Source organism: Dermochelys coriacea, chromosome 15 (assembly GCF_009764565.3).
Source record: "Dermochelys coriacea isolate rDerCor1 chromosome 15, rDerCor1.pri.v4, whole genome shotgun sequence".
NCBI lineage: Eukaryota > Metazoa > Chordata > Testudines > Dermochelyidae > Dermochelys > Dermochelys coriacea.
Window position 1 is genome coordinate 2,484,690 of NC_050082.1, and position 23,432 is coordinate 2,508,121.

Consider the following 23,432-nt stretch of genomic DNA (forward strand, 5'->3'; position numbering starts at 1 on the left):
TAGCAGGGCTCCCTGCCCTCCCTTCCCTGGGGCAACCCCATGGGACAAGAGCCCTGTACACCCTCACAGTCATCACAGCTCTGCTCCAGCCTTTCTGCTCTCCCCCTGCCTACGCCTGAGCGAGCCCGGTGGACTCACCCGCTTTGACGGCTACATTATGCAGCTGTCACGTCGGATCAGGTCAGCGCACTGAGCTGGGGGAGCAGATCCCTGCCATGGCTGCACTGGACACAGTGTAAGAAACACACCGCACCCCAGGGCCCCAGACCACCTCTGCTTCCCTCCGGCTGGAGATGGGGGCTGTCTCTTCCCCCCCCGCCCGCCCCGCGGGCACCAAAGGGACAGTGGTGCTGGAGCGGAGTGTGGGCTGGAGACACCGCCTAGCCCTGAACCCTTCCAAGGTTTGGCCCAGAGCTGGGCAGGCCTGAGGGATGTGAGGGGCCAGACGATCAGCTGGGTGTCAGTTTGACGTATCTTGCCGTGGCCTCCTGCTGAGGGCTGGGCCAGTCACACATGAGAGATGTTGCCTCTTTGCCCTGCTGGTGCAGAGACTGTGCTCCAGCCCCACCGTACCCCGCTTCCAGCAAACGCTCCGAGGCAAGGAAACGTTTCCATGGTTGTTCCTTCAGAGACCAGAAACCACCATGTGACTGACCTGACCAACAGCGACAGATGCACAGCTTAGCTTGCAAACTGATTGGACCGAGGATTCAGACATCAGGGCCCAGCTCGCCCAAGGATCTCGGGCCCTACGCGGTCCATGGAAGAAGGGGTGGCTCTGGCTGGGGGGATGGGAGGGACGCCCTGTCTGCTCCCAAAGGTGCTGCAGGCAGGGCTAAGTGCACCTGATTGCCCAGCTGCGGTCGCAATGCGGCTTGGAGGAGCTGAGGCTATCGCACTGTGATGTGACTTCCCTGCTGCCTGGGCCAGGTTGGTGTGGGCCCTGCACCCCTCTCCCTTTGCCCACTGGTGGCACCCAGAGGCACCACCCAGGCCGGAGCCCCCTTGTGCTGAGTGCCGCCTGCTCCACACCTGGCAGCGTCAATACTTGCAGCAAGCCGAGAGCAGGAGAGGGGCCGGCCCTGAGAGCCCCCCAGTGCATCAGGGACTCACCGCTCTCACTGTCCACGTCGATGAGCTTATCCAGGAAATCCTTGACGCTGGCGATGCTGGGAAGGATGAAGGGATGCAGCGGAGCCATCCACTGCTCCTTGCCATGCCCCAACTGCAGGCCGAGGTTGCCGATGCTCTGCACTGCCTGCCAGGGAGAGGAGCGGGGGGGGGGGAGTGTCACAGCGCAGTCATGGGGTCTGTGGGACATCTCTCCAGCCTGGCTCAAGCCCCACCAGGAGCTTTGGACCCTTTCCTGGACGGGGTCAGTAGCGTCCCAGGGAAAATCAGGCCAGTGGCTACAAGGATGGAAATGATCAGATGCCATCTATGCTGCCTCCCCTTTGCCTGTACGTTGCCCTTGCAACAGGGACCTGTCCGCCTGGCTCTGGCTCTGAGTAGTATAGACCAGCAGTAAGAACTTGCATGCATTGTCTTAGAGGTGGAAAATCTGGGGAGATGTTCACCCCCTCCCCCTGCCTCCTTTCTGGCCCCCAGCAGAGCAAAAGGAAAGGGGAGTAAGGGAGGGTTTGGGTGGGATGCAGGGAGGGTCTGGGCAGCTTGGAGGAGGGAGAGAGAGAGGTAGGATCTGATAAGAAACAGTCAAATGAAAAATGTCCCATTCAATTACATTGTGTAATGGCAGACAGCTAAAAAGTAACAAGTTTTTAAAGTACTTATATACCAATGCTAGAAGTCTAAATAATAAGATGGGTGAACTAGAGTGCCTCGTATTAGATGAGGATATTGAAATAATAGGCATCACAGAAACTTGGTGGAATGAGGATAATCAATGGGACACAAATATATCTGAAGGACAGAACAGGTCATGCTGATGGGGGAGTGGCTCTATATGTGAAAGAAAGTGTATAATTAAAAGAAGTAAAAACCTTAAATGAACCAAACTGTACCATAGAATCTCCTTGGACAGTAACTTCATTCTCTAATAATAAGAATATAGCAGTAGGGATATATTACTGACCACCTGACCAGGATGGTGATAGTAACTGTGAAATGCCCAGGGAGATTAGGGAGACTATTAAAATAGAAAACTCAGTAATAATGGGGGATTTCAACTATCCCCATATTGACTGGGTATATGTCAGGATGCAGGATGCAGAAATAAAGTTTCTTGACACCTTAAACGACTGCTTCTTGGAGCAGCTAGTCCTGGAACCCACAAGAGGATAGGCAATTCTTGATTTATCCTAAGTGGAGCACAAGGATCTGGTCTAAGAAGTGAATATAGCTGGACTGCTTGGTAATAGTGACCATAATATAATTACATTTAACATCCCTGTGGTGGGGAAAACACCACAGCAACCCACCATGGTAGCATTTAATTTCAAAAAGGGGAACTAACTACACAAAAATGAGGAAGTTAGTTAAACAGAAATTAAAAGGTACAGCATAAAAAGTGAAATCCCTGCAAGCTGCATGGAAACTTTTTAAAGAAACCATAATAGAGGCTCAACTTAAATGTATACCCCAAATTAAAAACCATAGTAAGCGAACCAAAAATGTGCCACGGTGGCTAAACCACAAAGTAAAGGAAGCAGTGAGAGGCAAAAAGGCATCCTTTAAAAAGTGGAAGTTAAATCCTAGTGAGGAAAATAGAAAGGAGCATAAACATTGGCAAATGAAGTGTAAAAATACAATGAGGAAGGCCAAAAAAGAATTTGAAGAACAGCTAGCCAAAGACTCAAAAAGTAACAGCAAAAATTTTTTTAAGTACATCAGAAGCAGGAAGCTGCTAAACAAAGAGGCCACTGGACGACGGAGATGCTAAAGGATTTAAGGGTGATAAGGCCATTGCGGAGAAACTAAATGAATTCTTTGCATTGGTATTCACAGCTGAGGATGTGAGGGAGATTCCCAAACCTGAGCTATTCTTTTTAGGTGACAAATCTGAGGAACTGTCCCAGATTGAGGTGTCATTAGAGGAGGTTTTTGAACAAACTGATAAACTAAACAGTAATAAGTCACCAGGACCAAATGGTGTTCACCCAAGAGTTCTGAAGGAACTCAAATGTGAAATTGTAGAACAACTAACTGTGATATGTAACCAATCATTTAAACCAGCTTCTGTACCAAATGACTGGCAGATAGCTAATGTGACGCCAATTTTTAAAGAGGGCTCCAGAGGTGATCCCGGCAATTACAGGCTGGTAAGCCTGACTTCAGTAATAGGCAAACTGCTTGAAGCTATAGTAAAGAACAAAATTGTCAGACAGATGGATTAACATAATTTGTTGGGGAAGAGTCAACATGGTTTTTGTAAAGGAAAATTATGCCTCACCAATCTATTAGAATTATTTGAGGGGGTCAACAAGCATGTGGACAAGGGGGATCCAGCGGATATAGTGCACTTAGATTTTCAGAAAGCCTTTGACAAGGTCCCTCACCAAAGGCTCTTACGCAAAGTAAACTATCATGGGGTAAGAGGGAAGGTTCTCTCACGGATTGGTAACTGGTTAAAAGATAGGAAACAAGGGGTAGGGATAAATGGTCAGTTTTCAGAATGGAGAGAGGTAAATAGTGGTGTCCCCAGGGGTCTGTACTGGGCCCAGTCCTATTTAACATATTCATAAATGATCTGGGAAAAGGGGTAAAGAGGGAGGTGGCAAAATTTGCAGATGATACAAAACTTCTCAAGATAGTTAAGTCCCAGGCAGGCTGCGAAGAGCTACAAAAGGATCTCACAAAATGGGATGACTGGGCAACAAAATGGCAGATGAAATTCAATGTTGAATAAATGCAAAGTAATGCACATTGGAAAACATAATCCCAACTATACATATAAAATGATGGGGTCTAAATTAGCTGTTATCACTCAAGAAAGAGTCACTGTGAATAGTTCTCTGAAAACATCCACTCGATGTTCAGCGGCTGTCAAAAAAGTGAACACAGTGTTGGGAATCATTAAGAAAGAGATAGATAATAAGACAGAAAATATCATATTGCCTCTATATAAATCCATGGTATGTCCTCTTCTTGAACACTGAGTGCAGATGTGGCTTCCCCATCTCAAAAAAGATATTTTGGAATTGGAAAAGGTTCGGATAAGGGCAACAAAAATGACGAGGGGTCTGGAATGGCTTCAGTATGGGGAGAGATTAATAAAACTGGGACTTTTCAGCTTGGAAAAGAGACGACCAGGGAGGGATCTGACAGAGGTCAGATCATGACGGGTAAATGAGGAAGTGTTTTTTACTCCTTCTCATAACACTAGAACTAGGGGTCACCAAATGAAATGAATAGGCAGCAGGTTTAAAATAAATAAAAGGAAATATTTCTTCACACAACGCACAGTCAACCTGTGGAACTCTGCCAGAGGATGTTGTGAAGGCCAAGACTATAACAGGGTTCAAAAAAGAACTAGATAAGTTCATGGAGGACAGGTCCATCAATGGCTATTAGCTAAGATGGGCAGGGATAGTGTCCCTAGCCTCGGATTGCCAGAAGCTGGGGCACCTGGCATGAGCCACTGTCAGAAGACAGGATTCTGGGAGAGATGGACCTTTGGTCTGATCCAGTATGGCCATACTTATGTTCTTATGTTCTCCTACTCCCCCACTTCTTTCCTTCTCCTCTCTCCTTTCCCTCACATCACCCTCCCTTCTCATCCCTCCCTACATCTCCCCCACCCCCCGCTGCCACCTTCCTTCATTCTCTGGAACATTCCCTCCCTCTCCTTGGGATAACTGATCATGGGAACAATTTATCGAGGGTTGGGTGGATTCTCCATCACTTGCAATTTTTAGATCAGGGTTGGATGTTGTTTAAAAAGATCTGGCTGGGATTATGGCAGGGAAGTAATATGGCCTGGGCGAGACAGCGGTCACAAAGGGCCTGTCTGGCCTTGGATAGCATCCCCTGCCCCACCTCTCACGCTGCCCCAATCCAGCACGAGGGGGTGCCAGCCCCCACTCTGGGGGAAGAGCCACCTGCATGCAGTGGCACTGGCACAGCTGAGTTGCCAATCACAGGTGAGCCAAGAGCGGATTTGACTGTGTGTAAGAGGGAGCTGGCCTGGGGGCGGGGGGTCATTACTGGGAGGCCTCACAGAGGGCAGGGTGATTGAGGTTCATGTGAGCTCATTCAGCCCACTGTCCATGTTGGCAGCTCAGCACCAGGGTCAACCCAACTGGGCCTTACAACACCAGGGCAAACACTGGGGTTTCTTGAGCCCACAGGGTGGGGCAGCTCTAGATTGCAGTGAGGTATGGGCCTCCCAAACACAGCACTTCTTTCTTCCACCTCGATGCAGTGATTAAAACAATGGGTCAGCTCCTTGGCTGGCCCAGCCCAGCACCATCCCAGTGAGTTCAATGTGGCTATGCCAGTTTGCACCGGCTGAGGGTCTGCCCCAAAAGATGTAAAACACTTTCCACCAAGAAATCACCACCACATCTAATCACTGCACCTTCCCCAAAGATGCGCTGGTCAGTGAGTGCAACCAGCTGTCAGGCTGCCAGGATGGTCCAGGCCCCAGTACAGAGCCAACAGGCCAGGGCTCCCAGCCAGCCAAGGGCGCCCTGCAGAACAAGCATCTACAGAATACTAAGAAATACCCCAGCTGTGGCTAACTCTTTCTGCCCCTGCATCCAGGCAGGGCTCATTTTGCCCCCCATTTGGATAACTTCTCTGGTGGCCTAATGCAATGGCCACCATAGCCGTTCCTTTGTTTTGAATGGGCGCTGGACCAGGCCTTTATCTGCAGTTGGATGCTTGATTATATACGGCGATGTCAGGTTTGATGGCTCGCTATGACACAAGGAGTTCCTCTTTTAAGAGAGTCATGGAATTTAGGGCCAGAAGGGACCATCAGATTGAGTCTGCCCTCTTGTAGATCACAGCCTTTACATTTCACCCAGTTACCCCTGTCTTGAGCCCAGTAAATTGGGTTTGGCTAAAGCAACTTCCAGAGAGGCAGCGAGGCTGCATTCAAAGACAGCCAGGGATGGAGGATCCACCTTTTCCCTTGGCAGTTTGTTCCAATGGTTAATTGCCCTCACTGTTAAACATTGGTGGCTAATTTCTAATGTGAAGTTGTCTGGCTTCAGCTTCCAGCCATTGATTCATGCTCTCCTTTCTCCACTACATTAAATAACCCTTTAGAATCCATGAAGGATCCAGGAATCTTCTCTCCACGAGGATACTTAGAGGCTGGAATCAAGTCACAACTTGACACAAGGGACAGCTTGGACAGATCTTCCAAACTGGCATAGCTCCACTGAAACCATTGCTGATTCACACCAGCTGAGAACCCTGCCCACAAGATTTGGGCTTATTTTGCCCTCTGTGAATTTCTCCACTAAGAGAGGGTGCTATCTGAGGCACTCTGACATGTTACAGCAATGCCTCACAGGGATCAGACAGCATGAAAACTCAGCACAAAGCAGGAGGTTCCCCACTCCTCCCCCACCCTTTCACCCTGCTGGGTACCTTGGCCAACAGCAAAAGTGTGCGGCTGGTCCGGGTGTCGGCATGCTGGTCGCGGAGGTTGAACAGTTTTGGTGTCAAGATGGCAGGAGCGAAGAAGCGGAGGAATAAGAACCCACTGATGGCAATGTACTTCACATCCTAAGAAAGGATCAGAATTTCAACCGCCAGCATCAGCAGCCACCCTCCAAAACATCATTCCATGAGCAAAGAGTAACCACTGGCTTGCAGTCTAAATTGGACTTTGGTTTAGATTTAGGTAAACAACAAAGAACACAAGTCAAGTATACTTGAGAGAGAGAAAGAGAGAGAGAGCATGTCATGTGCATCTCCTCAGAAATATGTGGGAGAAACATGGAGAACAAAATCTATCCAGTGTGTTTAATATGGCTCCATTACTATAGCATCTGAGTGCCTTCACCATTGGTAGTTGATCAGTTGGGATTGTGGGTCTGGGGCCTTTGTTCTCTGAGCCTTTGTTCCCTGGATCATCCTTGATCAGCCTCAATCAGCTTTTTAATCACTCTCCCCTGTGTGATTAATGAGGGGATAGGGCTGACCTAGGAGAGCAGGCTTAAAAGCCAGAGGCTAAGTGACCAAGGGGAGCTAGAGAACAGGGGAGTTTGAAAGATAGATGTAATATAATGGTTAGGAAGTGTCACCTCGCCAGTGCCAGTGCTACTCCTATCTCCTCCACCTGCACCTGTATCCAGACAGAGAACCTAACCATGGATGCCTCTACCCAGATCCTGGTCGGGATTTGCAGAGACTGTGGCTTGCATTTCCCACTCTGAGAGCCAGGCTGGAGGGACCGACCAGTGTGAAAGCTCCCTACTGATGGAATCTCTCAGGAAGCAGGTGGGAGAGCTACAGGAGGAGGTGGCTCGGCTGAGGAGCATCCATGCCCATGAGGAGTTCATTGTGAGTATTCATGTGGAGACACCCAAGGCTGAGGAAGCTACTCAGCTACAGATGTCTGCTGTCACACCACTGGGGGAGGAGGATATGGCTCTGTCACAGGGAGGACACTGGCTGTGGTTACTTCTGGCAGAGGGCCGTGCTCCACCCCTACTCCCAACCCACTCACCATAATGATGAACCGTTATGCTGCCCTGGTAACAAGCCAGGAGGAACCACCCCCAAGGTGGAGGAGGAGAAGCCATGTACCCGCAAGGCTGGGAGGATCACAGCCACCACTCCCAGGAGGAAACGGAGGGTGGTGGTGGTTGGTGACTCTCTTCTGAGGGGGACGGAGGCACCCATCTGTCGCCCTGACATGGCATCCCAGGAGGTATGCTACCTGCCAGGGCCCGTATCTGAGACATTATGGAGGGATTGTCGAGGATCATCTGGCCCTCTGACTACTACCCCATGCTACTCATCCATGTGGGAGGAGGGGATAGCTCAGTGGTTTGGGCATTGGCCTGCTAAAGCCAGAGTTGTGAGTTCAATCCTTGAGGGGGCCATTTAGGGATCTGGGGCAATAAAAAATAAAAAAAATGGAGATTGGTCGTGCTTTGAGCAGGGGGTTGGACTAGATGACCTCCTGAGGTCCCTTCCAACTCTGATTTCTATGATTCTCTGTGAGCACTAATGTTACTGTGAAGTACAACCCTGAGCAGATCATCAGTGACTACAGGCTCCTGGGAGGGAGGGTGAAGGAGTTGGGGGGTGCAGGTGCTGTTCTCTTTGATCTTTCCAGTCAAGGGTAGGGGGCCCAGGCACAGACAGATACATCCTGGAGGTGAATGCCTGGCTGTGAGGATGGTGTTGCCAGGAGGGCTTCTGCTTCCTTGACCACGGGATGCTGTTCCAGGAAGAAGGACTGATAAGCAGAGATGGGGTCCACCTATCGAGGAAGGGGAAGAGTGTATTTGGATACAGACTGGCTAACCTAGTGAGAAGGGTTTTAACCTAGGTTCAATGACAGCAGGTGACGGAAGCCCACAGGTAAGTCCAAAACATGGAAACCTAGGAGACGGGTCGGAGTCTGTGGGGAGCATGGACCATTATAGCAGGGATAAGGGAAAGACCAGAAAGAACATAGGGAGGAAATCAAATCAGTATCTTAGATGTCTGTATACTAATGCGAGAAGTATGGGGAATAAGCAGGAAGAACTTGAAATGCTAGTCAATAAATACAGCTATGACATAGCTGCCATCACAGAGACTGGACTGGAATGACTGAAATATTGGTAGAGAAGGGTACAGTTTGCTCAGCAAGGATAGGCAGGGAAAAAAGGCAGGAGGTGTTGTCTTCTATATCAAAAACATATACATTTGGACCGAGGTTAAGATAAAATAGGAGACAGACTTGTTGAAAATCTCTGGTAAGGATAAAAGGGATAAAAAAACAAAGGTGAGGTCATGGTCAGAGTCTACTACAGACCTCCAAACTGGGAAGAAGAGGTGGAAGAGGATTATTTAAACAACTAACAAAATCATCCAAAGCCCAGGACTTGGTGGTGATGAGGGACTTCAGCTACTCAGACATCTGTTGGGAAAACAACCCAGCGGGGCACAGATTATCCAACAAGTTCTTGGAATGGTCTCCACTACATTTTTTATTTCAGAAGGTGGAGAAAGCCATTAGGGAAGAGGCTGTTCTAGGTTTGATTTTGACCACTAGGGAGGAACTGGTTGAGAGTTTGAAAGTGGAAGGCAGCCTGGGTGAAAGTGATCATGAAATGGTGGAGTTCATGGTTCTGAGGCCTTGTCTACACTGGCAGGTTTCTGCGCAGTGAAGCAGCGTTCTGCGCTGTAACTCCCCAGGGGTCACGCGGTCAAGCCACTGAGCGCGCAGAAACTGCACAGTTGCCGCGCTGTAAAAACACTACCCCGACGAGAGACATGCAGCCTTCTGCGCCGGGGGTACAGACACTCTGGTCGATTACAGCCCTGCGATTGGCCTCCGGGAGCTGTCCTACAATGCCTGTTCTTGCCTCTCTGGTCATCGGTTTGAACTCCACTGCTCTGTCCTCAGGTGACGAACCATGAGCCCCACCCTGTAAGTTCCTTGGGAATTTTGAAAGTTCCCGTCCTGTTGGCTCGGTGGTGCGTGCAGTGGTATCAGCGCATCTTTCCAGGTGGCCAAGCCTGCTCCATGGACCAGGCAATCCCCATCTTGGAGCAGTGCCGAGCTGCTGGACCTCATCAGCATTTGGGGAGAAGAGGCAGTGCAGCCCCAGCTGCGCTCCAGCAGTCGGAATTATGATACCTACGGACAGATTTCATGATGCATGACAGGGGCCATGAGCGGGACGCACTGTGGTGCAGGGTCAAAGCGAAGGAGCTGCGGAACGCCTACCACAAGGCGCGGGAGGCAAACCACCGCTCCGGTGCCACGCACACGAGCTGCCGGTTCTACAAAGAGCTGGACGCAACATTTGGTGGCAACCCCATCTCCATTGTGAAGGCCACTGTGGATACTTCGGTGGCTCGTGGGCCAGTTGAGAGTGGACTGAGCCAGAAGGAGGAAATCTTGGATGAGGATGTGGAGGGGAAGGGAGACCCAGAGCCAGAGGACAACTCGGAGGTCAGAGATGCATGCAGCCAGGAGCTCTTCTCTACCCCAGAGGAGGCTAGCCAGTCACAGCTGTTGGATCTTGGCAAAGTGGAAACAAGTGAGGAGGCCCCTGGTAAGTGGATTTGATTTTGGGAATCACTAAAGCGAGTTTTGGGGGGCAGGAGGGCTGTAGAAAGCAGGCTTGTGTCTATATGATGTGCGAACCACCACATGCCTAGTCTGAGTGGCGGAACAGGGTATTGATTGACTCCCTCACTTCATGGGAATCTGCTTCAGAGATCTCCAGGAAACTCTCATGGAGATACTGGGCAATCCGCTGCCACAGGTTCTTTGACAGAGCTGTTTTGTTTCTTGCCCCATTAAGGGTAATTTTCCCGTGCCACTCTGCCATCACTGGGGGGTTGGGGGGAGGACCATTGCTGCACACAGGTGAGCCGCATAAGGGCCAGGGCGGAAGCTGCAGTCTTTGAGAAGACCCTCCCTTGATTCCCTGCTTACCCTCAGCAGTGAGATATCTTCCATAATGAACACAGCCTGTGGAAAATGTGGGGACCATAATGATTAGAAGGCCCCATGTACAATGCTGGCTCTCCCCAAGAGCCACGTTCCCAGTGTACAATATGGACCTGGAACATTGATTTCTCCTGCCCCTGCGGTTACTCACTATTTTGGGGGTCCTGTGGCTCATGTGTGCTTGCCTGGGGTCAGCCACTTACTGACAGGTATGTGAATAGTGGCTGTGTTTTAAATTACTGAATCAATGGTCTGTGTGTTGCAAACAATACTGCTTCTGTAAAATGTTGCATTTTGGCTTAACAGATATGACCTTGGGAGCCCAGCCTCCCTCTTTGTTATCACCAGCTGAACAGCTGCACAGAATTAGAAAGCAGCCATGAAGAACTAAAGAGGACTTTCTGCGTGATGTCATGATGCACTCTGCAGCCGAAAAACAAGAATTGAAGTAGTGGTGGGACAGCGAGAAGAGGGACCGAAAGGAGAACACGGCGCACCAGAATGAAGCCACAGAGCAGCTATTGAATGTTATGGCATGCCAAGCAGACACACTCCAGGTGCTACTAGCACTGCAAACCAAGCAGCTACACGCCCGCCTTCCCCTGCAGCTGCTGTCGCAAACCTCTTTCCCATGCACCCCTCAGACATTGCCAACACACTCTTATCCATCTCCTAGCTCCAGTCTGAACCCGCTGCATTCCACTCCTGCCCCGTCACAGTCCAGCCCTGCGGACTCCCACTACCCATTGCACTCAACACCCGTGCCTCTGCAGTTTAGCCCTGCTGAAGTACAATACTCGCTGCACTGTACTCCAGAGCAGAAGGATGGATATGATCTCTGGGCATACACACATCTTTAACAATCCTAGAACCCCACTTCCTCCTGGGACTCTCCCTTCCCTCATCCCCCACAGTGCTGATGTGATTTTTTTGATTGTCTCTCTCCTCCGGTTGTTGTTTTTTAATAAAATAATTGTGTTGGTTTGAAAGCAATCTTTATTCCTTTAATTGAAAGCAATCAGAGTCCTGCAAAGTAACAGGCAATTTTCTTAAACCTTCGTAGTGCATCATCTGCACCAATCACAGTCACCTCCTAGCATTACAAGCACTGCACTCCCAAGCACAGCAACAAATATTAGTGGATTTCAGCTTCAAATTGCTGCCTCAAGGCAACCCTGATCCTTATGGTCCCGCGCTGCGCCCCTCTAATAGCCCTGGTCTCTGGCTGTTCAAATTCAGCCTCCCTTCACTGAGCCTCAGCAGTCCAGCCCTAAGTGAAGCCTTCACCCTTCCCTCCACAAATATTATGGAGCGTACAGAATGCACCTATAAGCATAGGAATATTGTCATCGGCCAGGTCCAGCTTCCCATACAGGCATTGCCAGCAGGCCTTTAAACTGCACACTCAACAGTCATTCTGAACTTGCTCAGCCTGTTGTTGAACCACTCCTTGCCGCTGTCAAGGTGCCCTATGTATGGCTTCATAAACCACGGGATTAAGAGGTAGGCAGGGTCTCCCAGGATCACAGTGGACATTTCGACTTCCCCTACAGTGATCTTCTGGTCCAGGAAGAAATTCCCAGCTTGCAGCTTCCTGAGCAAGCCAGTGTTCTGAAAGATGCATGGACCAACCTGCGTTAATCTCTGTGAAACACCCATGGTGATCCACAAGCGCCTGGAGAACCATACAGAAATTCCCCTTCTGATTAATGTACTCAGTGGCTACGTGGTCTAGTGTCAGAATTGGAATATGCAGGCCATTTATTGCCCCTCCGCAGTTAAGGAAGCCATCCACAATGCAAAACCATCCACAATGTCACGCACATTGCCCAGAGTCACAATTTTTCGGAGCAGGATGCAATTAATGGCCCTGCACACTTCCGTCAACACGAGTCCAATGGTCGACTTTCCCACTCTGAACTGGTTAGTGACTGATCAGCAGCAGTCTGAAGTAGCCAGCTTCAACAGTGAAATTGCCACACGCTTCTCCAATGACTGGGCAACTCTCATTCTCATGTCCTTGTGCCGCAGGGCTGGGATAAGCTCATCACACAGTTCCATGAATGCATCCGATGAAGTGAGCTGTAGCTCAAGAAAGCTTATGCTCAAATACATTTGTTAGTCTCTAAGGTGCCACAAGTACTCCTTTTCTCTTTGCGGATACAGACTAACACGGCTGCTACTCTGAAAAAAGTTCCATGAATGTGGCTTTCCTCATCCGAACTCTCTGCAGCCACTGCTCATCATCCCAGATGTGCATCACGATGTGATCCCACCACGCAATGCTTGTTTCCAGCGTTCCACTGTGGTCAGCACCTCTGTGAATGCCACAAGCAATCTCCTGTCGTAGCTACTACGTGTGGCGAGATCAATGTCACACTCCTCTTGCCTTTGTAGTTTCAGGAATAGCTCCACTGCCGCTCGTGAGGTGTTAGTCAGAGCGAGCAGCATACTGGTCAACAGTGCGGTGTCCATTCCTGCAGACTGAAGAGGCAGGGCGCTGTACACAAACCATTGAAAGATGGCTCTGAATGCGGACGGAAGCCCAGGGATTGCTGGGACGCGAAGCCATGCATCACGGGGCACTGGGACAGGACCCAGGATGCCCCGCGAACCCCTCTGCCTTCCCATAACTCTTAGCGGCAGAAAAGGAAGAGATGTTCTGTGGGATAGCTGCCCAGAGAGCACTACTGCGAATACCGCTGCAAGTGCTGCTAGTGTGAAGACACTATTGTGCAGGCAGCTGACAGTGTGAACACACAACAGCGGTGTCCCTTCAGCGCTCTCTGAGCGGTGCTGTAACTGCCGGCGATGTAACTCTGCCAGTGTAGACATACCCTAAGGAATGATAGGAGGGAAAACAGCATGAGAAAGATAATGGATTTCAAGAAGGCAGACATTAGCAAACTCAGGGAGTTGATAGGTAAGATCCCATGGGAAGCAAATCTAAGGGCAAAAATATTTCAAGAGAGTTGTGAGTTTTTCAAAGAGGCATTATTAAGGGCACAAGTGCAAACTATCCCACTACATAGGAAAGATAAGAAATATGGCAAGAGAGCACCCTGGCTTAACCAAGAGATCGTCAATGATCTGAAACTCAAAAAAGAGCCCTACAAAAAGTGGAAACTAAGTCAAATTACAAAGGATAAATATAAACAAATAATACAAGTATGTGGGGACAAAATTAGAAAGATCAACGCACAAAATGAGATTAAACTGGCTAGAGACATAAAGGGTAACAAGAAAACTTTCTACAAATACATTAGAAGCAAGAGGAAGACCAAGGACAGGATAGACCCGTTACTCAATGAGGGTGGGGGAGGGGAACTATAACAGAAAACATGGAAATGGCAGAAGTGCTAAATGACCTTTTTGTTTCAGTTTTCACCAAAAAGTTTAGTAGCAATTGGACATCTGACATCGTGAATGCTGGTGAAAATGAGGTACGACCAGAGGCTAAAATAGGGAAAGAATAAATTAAAAATTACTTAGAGAAGTTAGATGTCTTCAAGACACCAGGGTCTGATGAAATGCATCCTAGAATACTCAAGGAGCTGACTGAGGAGATATCTGAGCCATTAACAATTATCTTTAAAAAGTCATGGAAGACGGGAGAGATTCCAGAAGACTGGAAACGGGCAAATATAGTGCTAATCTATAAAAAGAGGAATAAGAACAATCCAGGGATTTACAGACCAGTCAGCTTAATTTCTATATCAGAAAGTAATGGAGCAAATAATTAAGCAATCAATTTGCAATCATCTAGAAGACAATAAGGTGATAAGTAACAGTCAGCATGGATTTATTAAGAACAAACAAGATAATAAGCCTTGTGGTTAGGTGGAAAGCAATAGATGTGGTATATCTTGACTTCAGTGTTTGCCAAACGCTGGGAATGGGCAACAGGGGATGGATCACTTGATGATTACCTGTTCTGTTTATTCCCTCTGAGACACCTCCCATTGGCCACTGTCAGAAGACAGGATACTTGGCTAGATGGACCTTTGGTCTGACCCAGTATGGCTGTTTTTATGTTTTGATATTGTCTCTCAATACTTTTTCATAAACAAACTAGGGAAATACAATCTAGATAAGGTGGGTGCATAACTGGTTGGAAAAACAAGTTATCAATGGTTCACAGTCAAGCTGGAAGGACATATCAAGTGGGGTCCCTCAGAGATCAGTTCTGGGTCCGTTTTTGTTCAATATCTTCATCAAAGATTTAAATAATGGCATAGAGAGTACACTGCTAAAGTTTGCGGATGATAACAAGCTGGGAGGGTTGCAAGTGCTTTGGAGGACAGGATTAAAATTCAAAATGATCTGGACAAACTGGAGAAACGGTCTGAAATAAATAGAATGAAATTCAATAAAGACAAATGCAAAGTACTCCACTTAAAAGTATAGGTGCTGCAACTACAGGTGCTGCGGGTGCTACCACACCTCCTGGATTGAAATGGTTTCCATTATATCCAGGGTTTACAGTTTGGTTCAATGGCTCTCAGCACCTCCACTATACAAATTGTTCCAGCACCCATGCTTCAAACAGATCAGTTGCACACATACAAAATGGGAAATGACTGCCTAGGAAGGACTACTGGGGAAAGGGATCTGTGGGGTATAGTTAGGGCCCTACCAAATTCATGGCTATGAAAAACACATCATGGACTGTGAAATCTGGTCTTTGGTTTTTATATACTTTTACCCTATACTATACAGACCAGTGTTTCTCAAACTGAAGGTTCCAATCCAAAAGAGGGTCATCAAGAGGAGGGGCGGAGGTTGCAAGGTTATTGTTGGGGGTATCGTAGTATTGCCAGTCTTACTTCTATGCTGACTTCAGAGCCGGGTGGCTGGAGAGCAGTGGCTGCTGACCAGGTGCCCAGCTCTGTAGGCAGCGCAGCGCAGAAGTAAGGGTGGCAATTCCATACCATGCCATCCTTACTTCTGCCCTGCTGCCTTCGGAGTTGGATCAGGACCCTTACAGTTACAACACCTGAAATTTTATGAAATTTACAATTTTTAAAAATTGAAATTGACCAAAATGGACTGTGAATTTGATAGGGCCCTAGTTATAGTGGATCACAAGATAAATATGAGTCAGCAGTGTAATAGTGTTGCAGAAAAAGCAAACATCATTCTGGGCTGTATTAGCAGGAGTGTTGTAAGCAAGACATAAGAAGTAATTCTTCCGCTCTACTCCGCACTGATTAGGCCTCAGCTGGAGTATGGTGTCCAGTGCTGGGTACCACATTTCAGGAAAGATGTGGACAAACTGGAAAAAGGCCAGAGAAGAGCAACAAAAATGATTAAAGGTCTAGAAACCATGACTTATGAGGGAAAATTGAAAAAACTGGGTTTGTTTAGTCTGGAGAAGAGAAGACTGAGAGGGGACATAACACTTTTCATGGACGTAAAAGGTTGTTACAAGGAGGAAGGTGAAAAATTGTTCTCGTTAACCTCTAAGGATAGGACAAGAAGCAATGGGCTTAAATTGCAGCAAGGGAGGTTTAGGTTGGACATTAGGGAAAAACTTCCTAACTGTCAGGGTGGTTACGCAGTGGAATAAAAGGGAGGTTGTTGAATCTCCATCATTAGAGATTTTAAAGAGCAGATTAGACAACTCCTGTCAGGAATGGTCTAAATAATACTTAGTCCTGAAGGGGACTGGACTAGATGGCCTATCAAGGTCCCCTCCAGTAAGTCTATGATTCTATAATGCGTGTATCCTCATAAGACCCCTGGGAGGCAAGAGGTTATCCCCATTGGGCAGATGGGAATTGAAGCCCAGAGAGAATAAGTGCCTTGCCCAAGGTCACACAGGAAGTCTGTGGCAGAGCAGGGATTTGAACCCAGGTCAGACTCCCACACTACTGCCCTCACCACTGGGCCTTCCTGCTTTTCTCTGCACACAAGACAGCGTTTGGATACATTTTTAGGGACAGTACACCAGACATCAGTCACATGCACCACAATCATACAGACATGCACAGGTAAAAGGGGAAAAAACCCTGAAAAATAAACTCTCCTTAAGACATTCTCCCAATCAGATCTGTTATCTTGGCATCTCTTCTAGGGTTTTATTAGCTGGGCCTTTTGCACAGAAATAGAATCTTTGCCATTTAAGATGTCACTTGCTCCCCCTATTTATTTCCCTGGATGAGGTCATGACCTCTCTTTTGACATCACAGTTGGCTCCTGTGATGTCACAAGCAGAGGACTGTGACTTCTGGTGTGTGTGTCGAGGGGGAATGCATGGCTGAGATACAGCGCTGTTGCCCATGGAAAGCCTTGGAAGAGGATTGCCCATGGTATGCCTAGCTGCCCCTGCCACAAAGGCATTATCCTGACCCGGTTCCTTTGTCCCCAATAGCCTCCTTGCCCACCCTCTTTGCAGCCCCACACTGGATTCGGGGCCAGCTAACTGTAGCATTGAAGGCTCAGCAGCTCACTGACTCCTCAGGCGGAATCCGTGGGGCTCTCTCAAAGGCAGAGGTAATTGCATGGCTTCATGCAGGGAACAAGGCCCTCCCCGCAAGCTTCTATAGGCTTTATAGAGCACCTGGCCCACAAACCACAGCTGCTGCATGGAAGCTCATCTCCATTCAGGGAGGCATAGGTGGGTTCTCCAAATTCCTGCTGGTCCCTGGGGATCCTACCTCCCGCCTCTCCCCAGATCCAACTCCAGCCACAGCAACCATCCCTCAGCTCCAAGTGGATTGAAAAGAGCATGCTGAGCAGTCTGGCTGGAGCATGGGGACAGGACAGCAATCGATCAACTGCACCTCCTGTTCTGTGATCCCGTCGGATGGCCCCGGTGAAGGAGGGTTGGACCAGGCTGCTAGCACAGTCTGTGGGGCGCTCGTTGGGGAAGGCACCAGAACAAAATGAACAGGAGTCACAACAGGGTTATGGCAAACAGGGCTCCTGGGTCCATTCCCAGCCCTGCTGCGGAGTTGCTCTTTGAGCTTAGGCAAATCACTTCACCTACTTGACAGGAAGATTGCGAGGCGAAAGTCACTATCGAAGTGCTTTGAGATTCTAGTGCAACAACCACACAGTTGGGTCCTTAATGGGGGCTGAAGCCTGGCCCGGTAGCGCCCAAACACAAAAATGCTTCAGCTACAACCTCTCTAGCCCATCAAGTTTAGCAGTAGCAGGCTGGTTTCCTCTTACGGGCTCCAGCTATTAGAAGGGGACAAAGATATAGGTGCCAACTCTGTCGGTGCTCCGGGGCTGCAGCACCCATGGGGAAAAGATTGCGGTGCTGAGCACCCACCAGCAGCCCCCCATCAGCTCCCCCGTCCCTTCCCTGGGGCCTCCTGCCCGCTGGTGGGCTCTGCCGATCAGTGCCTCCCCCTCCCTCCCCGTGCCTCCCACCCACCGGGATCTGCTGTTTCACAGCGTGCAGAAGGCTCTGGGGGGAGGGGAGGAGCGAGGATGCAGCACTCTAGGGGGAGCGGGAGGGGGAGGACTGGGGCGGGAAAAGGAGGGGCAGGGTTGGGGACTTGGGGGAAGGGGTGGAGTGGGGGTGGGGCCTGGGGCAGAGCCAGGGGTTGAGCACCACCTGGCACATTGGAAAGTCGGCGCCTGTGGACAACGACGCATGTGGCCAGTATGTTGTGAGGGTAAAAGGTGCTAGAAGACAAAGAGTCCATTCCCTAGGACTTCTTCACACCGTGACGGTTTGTGGCTGAGCCCTTGTTTGCCTACAGATGAATTCTCCCTTACGACCCCTTTCCCCTTCACCCCCGTGCCGCTGCCTGACCTCATGCTCCACCTCTGGAAACTGCTCCTCCACCCGCTTGTGCAGCTGCTTGAAGGCCACCCTCATGATAGGGGGACACTTCTCCACCGAGCCAATGATGGACTCCATGATGTCACTGAGGTAGCCCTTCAGGAGCTCCTGGCTGCTCTCCCGCACCTGGGCCTTGGACAGGGAGCCCTTGAAGGAAATCCTCCTGGAGAGAAACCCAGAGAAATGCACATTAACTACCAATCCACATGAGCCTTTGCACTAGCTCTCTCGCACTGTTGCTTTTGTTGGCATATAATCAAAACTACCCCTTGGGACATGGGCCGTTCCGTGTCTTGGTCCGGTGGAAAACTCGTGCGGCAGGCTGAAAGGCTGCAATGTCAGATTTAGGTCCATTGTTTTTAAAAGGAGGATTTTGCAGACCGGAATATTGAGGTGGCTACTGAAGTCAGTGCAGGGGCTCCTGTGCTATTCCACATCAAATGTCTCTCCTTGCTTTTTTTCGCCTTGCAGATTTTTAGATTGACGATGCATAACTCTCAGGTAGGGGAAAGTGGGGGAGGGGATAGTTGAGCGTGGGGGAGGCAATTTGCAATTGTGGGATAAGCACATCAGCTGGATGCTTCAGTTAAAAAGATGATCAGCTGTGAAATAGTTAACAAGCTGGCATTTGGGTCACCATGCTTAGGTTTCAGTGTTAATGTCTGAATGGGGCACTGAGCTGCTATCTGAGAGAGTGGGTTTCAGGCTCCAGACTTCAGAGTAGCAGCCGTGTTAGTCTGTATTCGCAAAAAGAAAAGGAGTACTTGTGGCACCTTAGAGACTAACACATTTATTAGAGCATAAGCTTTCGTGAGCTACAGCTCACGAAAGCTTATGCTCTAATAAATGTGTTAGTCTCTAAGGTGCCACAAGTAGTCCTTTTCTTTTAGGCTCCAGACTGAGGAGGGCAGCACTGCACCAGGTAGTCTTGGTTGGAAAATTTTCCTTGCAACAGTGTGTTTCCAGAGGTGCTGAGCACTCGCAGCGTGCATGCACGCGCTCAGCACCTCTGAAATTCAGGCTTTTCTTTAAAAAAAAAAAATCATAGTCTTCTGGAGCCCACTGCTCTGGGATGGGGGAATTCTGTGGACACAAAACACACTCAGCCTGGGTCTAAGAACTGGGCTCCCTGGCAGCCAGGTTCAAGCATGCAGCAGCTCCGAGGCCAGGAAACACCTTTGTCTTGCTAGTGCCTAACATTTACAGCACAATGAGCTCCCAAAGCCAATCCCAGCCCTGCAGCGTACACTCTGCAGTCCTGGTCAGAGTGACCCTTTGCTTAGAGCAAAGCTGGGTGCTGCAAATCCTGGCTTCAAACTCAAAGGGCTTGCCTGGGCCTGCCTCACCTTCACGGTCCATTTTGAGAGATCAAAGCAGAGATCCCCAGCAATTTCTGTCCCCAGAAGACTTTGCAGCTGGCCCCTCCCACCTGGCTGGCACATGGATCATCAGAAGCTATTCTGACCCTGAGAGGGAGCAAGGCACTGGGCTGGGAGTCAGAGCCAGCAACTGACACCAGATGTCCTGTGTGACTTTGGACAAATCAGTGCACCTTCTTGGCTAAACTGGGACAATCCTCTGTCTTTTCTGGGGGGCAGGGACTGCTGCCTCTCACTGTGTGTCTGTACATCTAATCCAATGGGGCCCCAAGCTCAGCTGGGACCACCAGCACAGCATTCAGCCTTGGGCTTCCTTGCCCCAGCCCACACCCAGCTCAGCAAACTCCATCATGTCACTCATAGGTGCCAAATCCATCAGGGAAAATTTGGTGGGTGCTCTGCACCCACCGGCAGCCAAGCTCCCCGCCCCCCCACCTCACCTCACCTCTGCTTAATCCCCTGAGCGCGCCTTGTCCCCGCTTCTCCTCCCAGCGCTTGCCGCCGCAAAACAGCTGTTTTGCGGTATAACAAGCTCTGAGAAGGAGGGGGGAGGAGCGGGAACGTGGCACCTCAGGGGAGGAGGCAGGAAAGAGGCAGGGCCGGGGTGGGGATATGGGGAAGGGGTTGGAATAGGGGCAGGGAAGGGGGGAGTTGGGGCGGGGACTTTGGGGAAGGGGTTGGAATGGGGGTGGAGGCAGGGAGGGTGGGGCAGGGGTGGAATTGGGGCGGGGGGGATCGAGCACCCACCGGTGCCAGCAGAAGTTGGCGTCTATGGTGTCACTGGCACAAGACTGTCATTGGTATGTGCCTTGCACATGTGGCTTGAAGTCGGTTCACACCGATGTCACTAAGAACGTAATCTGAGTGCCCTAAGGGCCTTGTTCCTGAGCCCCCCAAGCCCACATCCTCACACAAACACCCTGCTGAGCGTGGACAGCACAGCACAGAGATGGAGAATCACCATGGAGGAGCAACTCCCTGATGACATAGTCCTTGTGCACCATTCGTCAAGGGCTAGTAGCCTCCTCTCGGCTCCAGCATCCCTGAGACGGTGTTGCTTAGCAACCAACATGAGCTGTTTCTCTCCTGGGAACGGCACTGTCTTGACTCCTGGGGCTGGCTTGTGGGGTTCCAGGAGAGCCCGTTGTCCAGGGACAGCTGGGGTCGCACAGGGAAAGCCAAGCACAATGACTCTGGGTTTGGAGCTGGGAAGGCCAGCAGGGTGGGGAAGCTGTAGGATTCCACTGGCTCAGGTGCAGTGAGACTGTTGGACCCAGAGGCTCGGTTCCCCTGGTGAAATGGGTTCACCACATTGGGCAGATTGTGGGAGTCAGAACCTGCAGACCCGCCGGTGCCCCTCGCTGGTGAAGAATTGCTCACGCACAGATGCAGTTTGTTATTCAAAATGCTCAGCTGCTCCCTCCACCATCTCTGGGATCCTGGAAGCCACCCAGCATGCTGCAGGGTGAGTGGCTTAGACACTCCCCTGGGCAGGGGATGACTTTACTTATAGCTGATCAGTGCTTAGCACACCCTAAGTACCCACAATAAACCCCCTCCTGTGCCAGCCCCGGCCCCCCATGGCAATGGGGCTGGGTGAGTCCTCCCGCCATGACAGACATGTCTGGGGATAGGGCTGGGGGGCCGTTTTTATCAGGAGAATCGTCCCCAATGACCCTGCCATCAGTAGCCAGGAGCTCAGCTAGTGAGATCCTTGCCTCCCACTTAGGGCATATGTTTGGCTGCTGCCCTGTGCTCTGCCCCAGGAAGGGGGCAACCCCTCGCCCTTCGCCTCTCCCCAGAAGCAGTGGTCCCTGGGCCAGGCGAGAAAAGCTAGTTCAATGATGCACTCAGCTCGCCAGAGACCCAGCTCCTTCCGTGCCCCAGCAGCTTACACCACCAGCTAGTCCCTGGCAGGCTCCTCGCACGGGCGCTGAGTCAATTCAGTGCTAGCCGGATGGCGCTGGAAGCAGAAACCGCGGTTTACCCACGACCAGGTGCAGCAGAGGCAGGTGCAGTGCAAACTCCCACACTCACTGCCTCACTCCCCCAGCCCAGCACGGGGAACTCCCATGCCCATGGCCCCTCTGAGGAGATGGCTGATCGGGGCCAATTAGAGCTACCGATAACGGCTGAGGCCTGCCCTCTAGTGACTGGGCTGAGCCCGCCTGCTCCTTTCATACCGAGCACTAAGCTGCAGCTGAGCTGGGAAGGGCTGAGCCAGCAGCCCAGGGATGAGAGGACGGCTGGGCAGAACCCAGCACCCATCTCCTCTCAGGACAGAGCAGCACCCTGACAATGCCACACGTGCCAGCAAGCGCTGCTCCAGCCTGCTCAGAGCAGCCTTCCCCTCCAGAGAAAGGCTGAACTCCCATGGCCCGCGCTTAGGGGCGGGAGCTGCTCTGATCTATCTGGGCCACGTGGTCTCTGAGGAGATGAGCCCCTCCCAAGTTACCTGGATGGCCCTCTGGGAGAAGAGGAGTTCATGCCACAGGCACTGGAGGACAAAGGGTTAATTTCTTCTCCTTCCCCCTCCAATCTCAGCATGGCAGCAGAAGGTGGGGAAGTGAGGTGACCTCAGAGTTGCAACTCAAGAGTCCATCACAATTCCCTGGCTGGGGGGATGCTGCTCTGCCTGTGTGTATGGTCCCCGGAGGCTACCGGGTTATTTTCAGACTCACTTTTCTCTGCTTTAATTAGCACTGTTAAGTGGGAAAAATGAACCGTGAATTACAGCAGCTTCCATGTGTCACTGTTTTCCTGATTTGCCATTTCTAATTGGAATGCGCCCAACCCCCACCCACACCCGAGCCAGCGACACCGCTTGCACCTGTGCTCTCCTCTCAGCTACACCCGGTTCCCACATGTGCACACCATGAGGATCCAAGGCATCTAGTTCCCCCAGTCCTCTCATTCCCTGCCAGACCCTTTGGCCTGACTGCTCACATGTTCCAGCACAGCCACCTGGCCCCATCCCAGCCCCTTCGCTCTGCTCTGAGGTCCATACTTGCCCTAAGACTATGGCAGGAACCCCTGGCCTAGAGCAACCAGGGTGCCTCCACCAGTCACGCAACCAGTGGTTATCCTAACCTGATGCAGTGTGGCCCCCAATCCCACATGCCAGGCCCCATAGCAGCACCAATCACAGCTCCCCTTGACAGATCATAGAACCATAGGATTGGAAGGGACCTCAAGAGGTCTTCTAGTCCAGTCCCCTACACTCATGGCACGACTAAGTATCATCTAGACCACAGGTTCTCAAACTGGGGGTCGCGAGGTTATTACCTGGGGGGGTTGCGAGTTGTCAGCCTCCACCCCAAACCCCACTTTGCCTCTAGCATTTATAATGGTGTTAAATATATTTTAAAAATATGGTTTTAATTTATAAGGTGGGTCGCACTCAGAGGCTTGCTGTGTGAAAGGGGTCACCAGTACAAAAGTTTGAGAACCATTGATCTAGACCATTCCTGACAGGAGGTTGTCCAACCTGCTCTAAAAAATCTCCAATAACAGAGATTCCACAACCTCCCTAGGCAATTTATTCCAGTCCTTAACTACCCTGACAGTTAGGAAGTTTTCCCTAATGTCCAACCTAAACCTCCCTTGCTGCAATTTAAGCCCATTACTTCTTGTCCTATCCTCAGAGGTTAAGAAGAACAAT

General features: G+C 50.3%; 1 protein-coding gene across 2 annotated transcripts in view; it reads right to left on the reverse strand.

Moving 5' to 3' along the window:
* Nucleotides 1-23,432, reverse strand: part of RASAL1 (RAS protein activator like 1) — a 101,970-nt gene that overhangs the window by 15,243 nt on the left and 63,295 nt on the right. For both annotated transcript variants that reach the window (XM_038373370.2, XM_043497814.1), the window contains 3 exons: nt 18,363-18,555; nt 6,559-6,696; nt 1,114-1,258 (listed from right to left, as the gene is read on the reverse strand). In XM_038373370.2, coding sequence (XP_038229298.1) covers nt 1,114-1,258; nt 6,559-6,696; nt 18,363-18,555 — 476 coding nt within the window. The remainder of the gene's footprint in view (nt 1-1,113; nt 1,259-6,558; nt 6,697-18,362; nt 18,556-23,432) is intronic.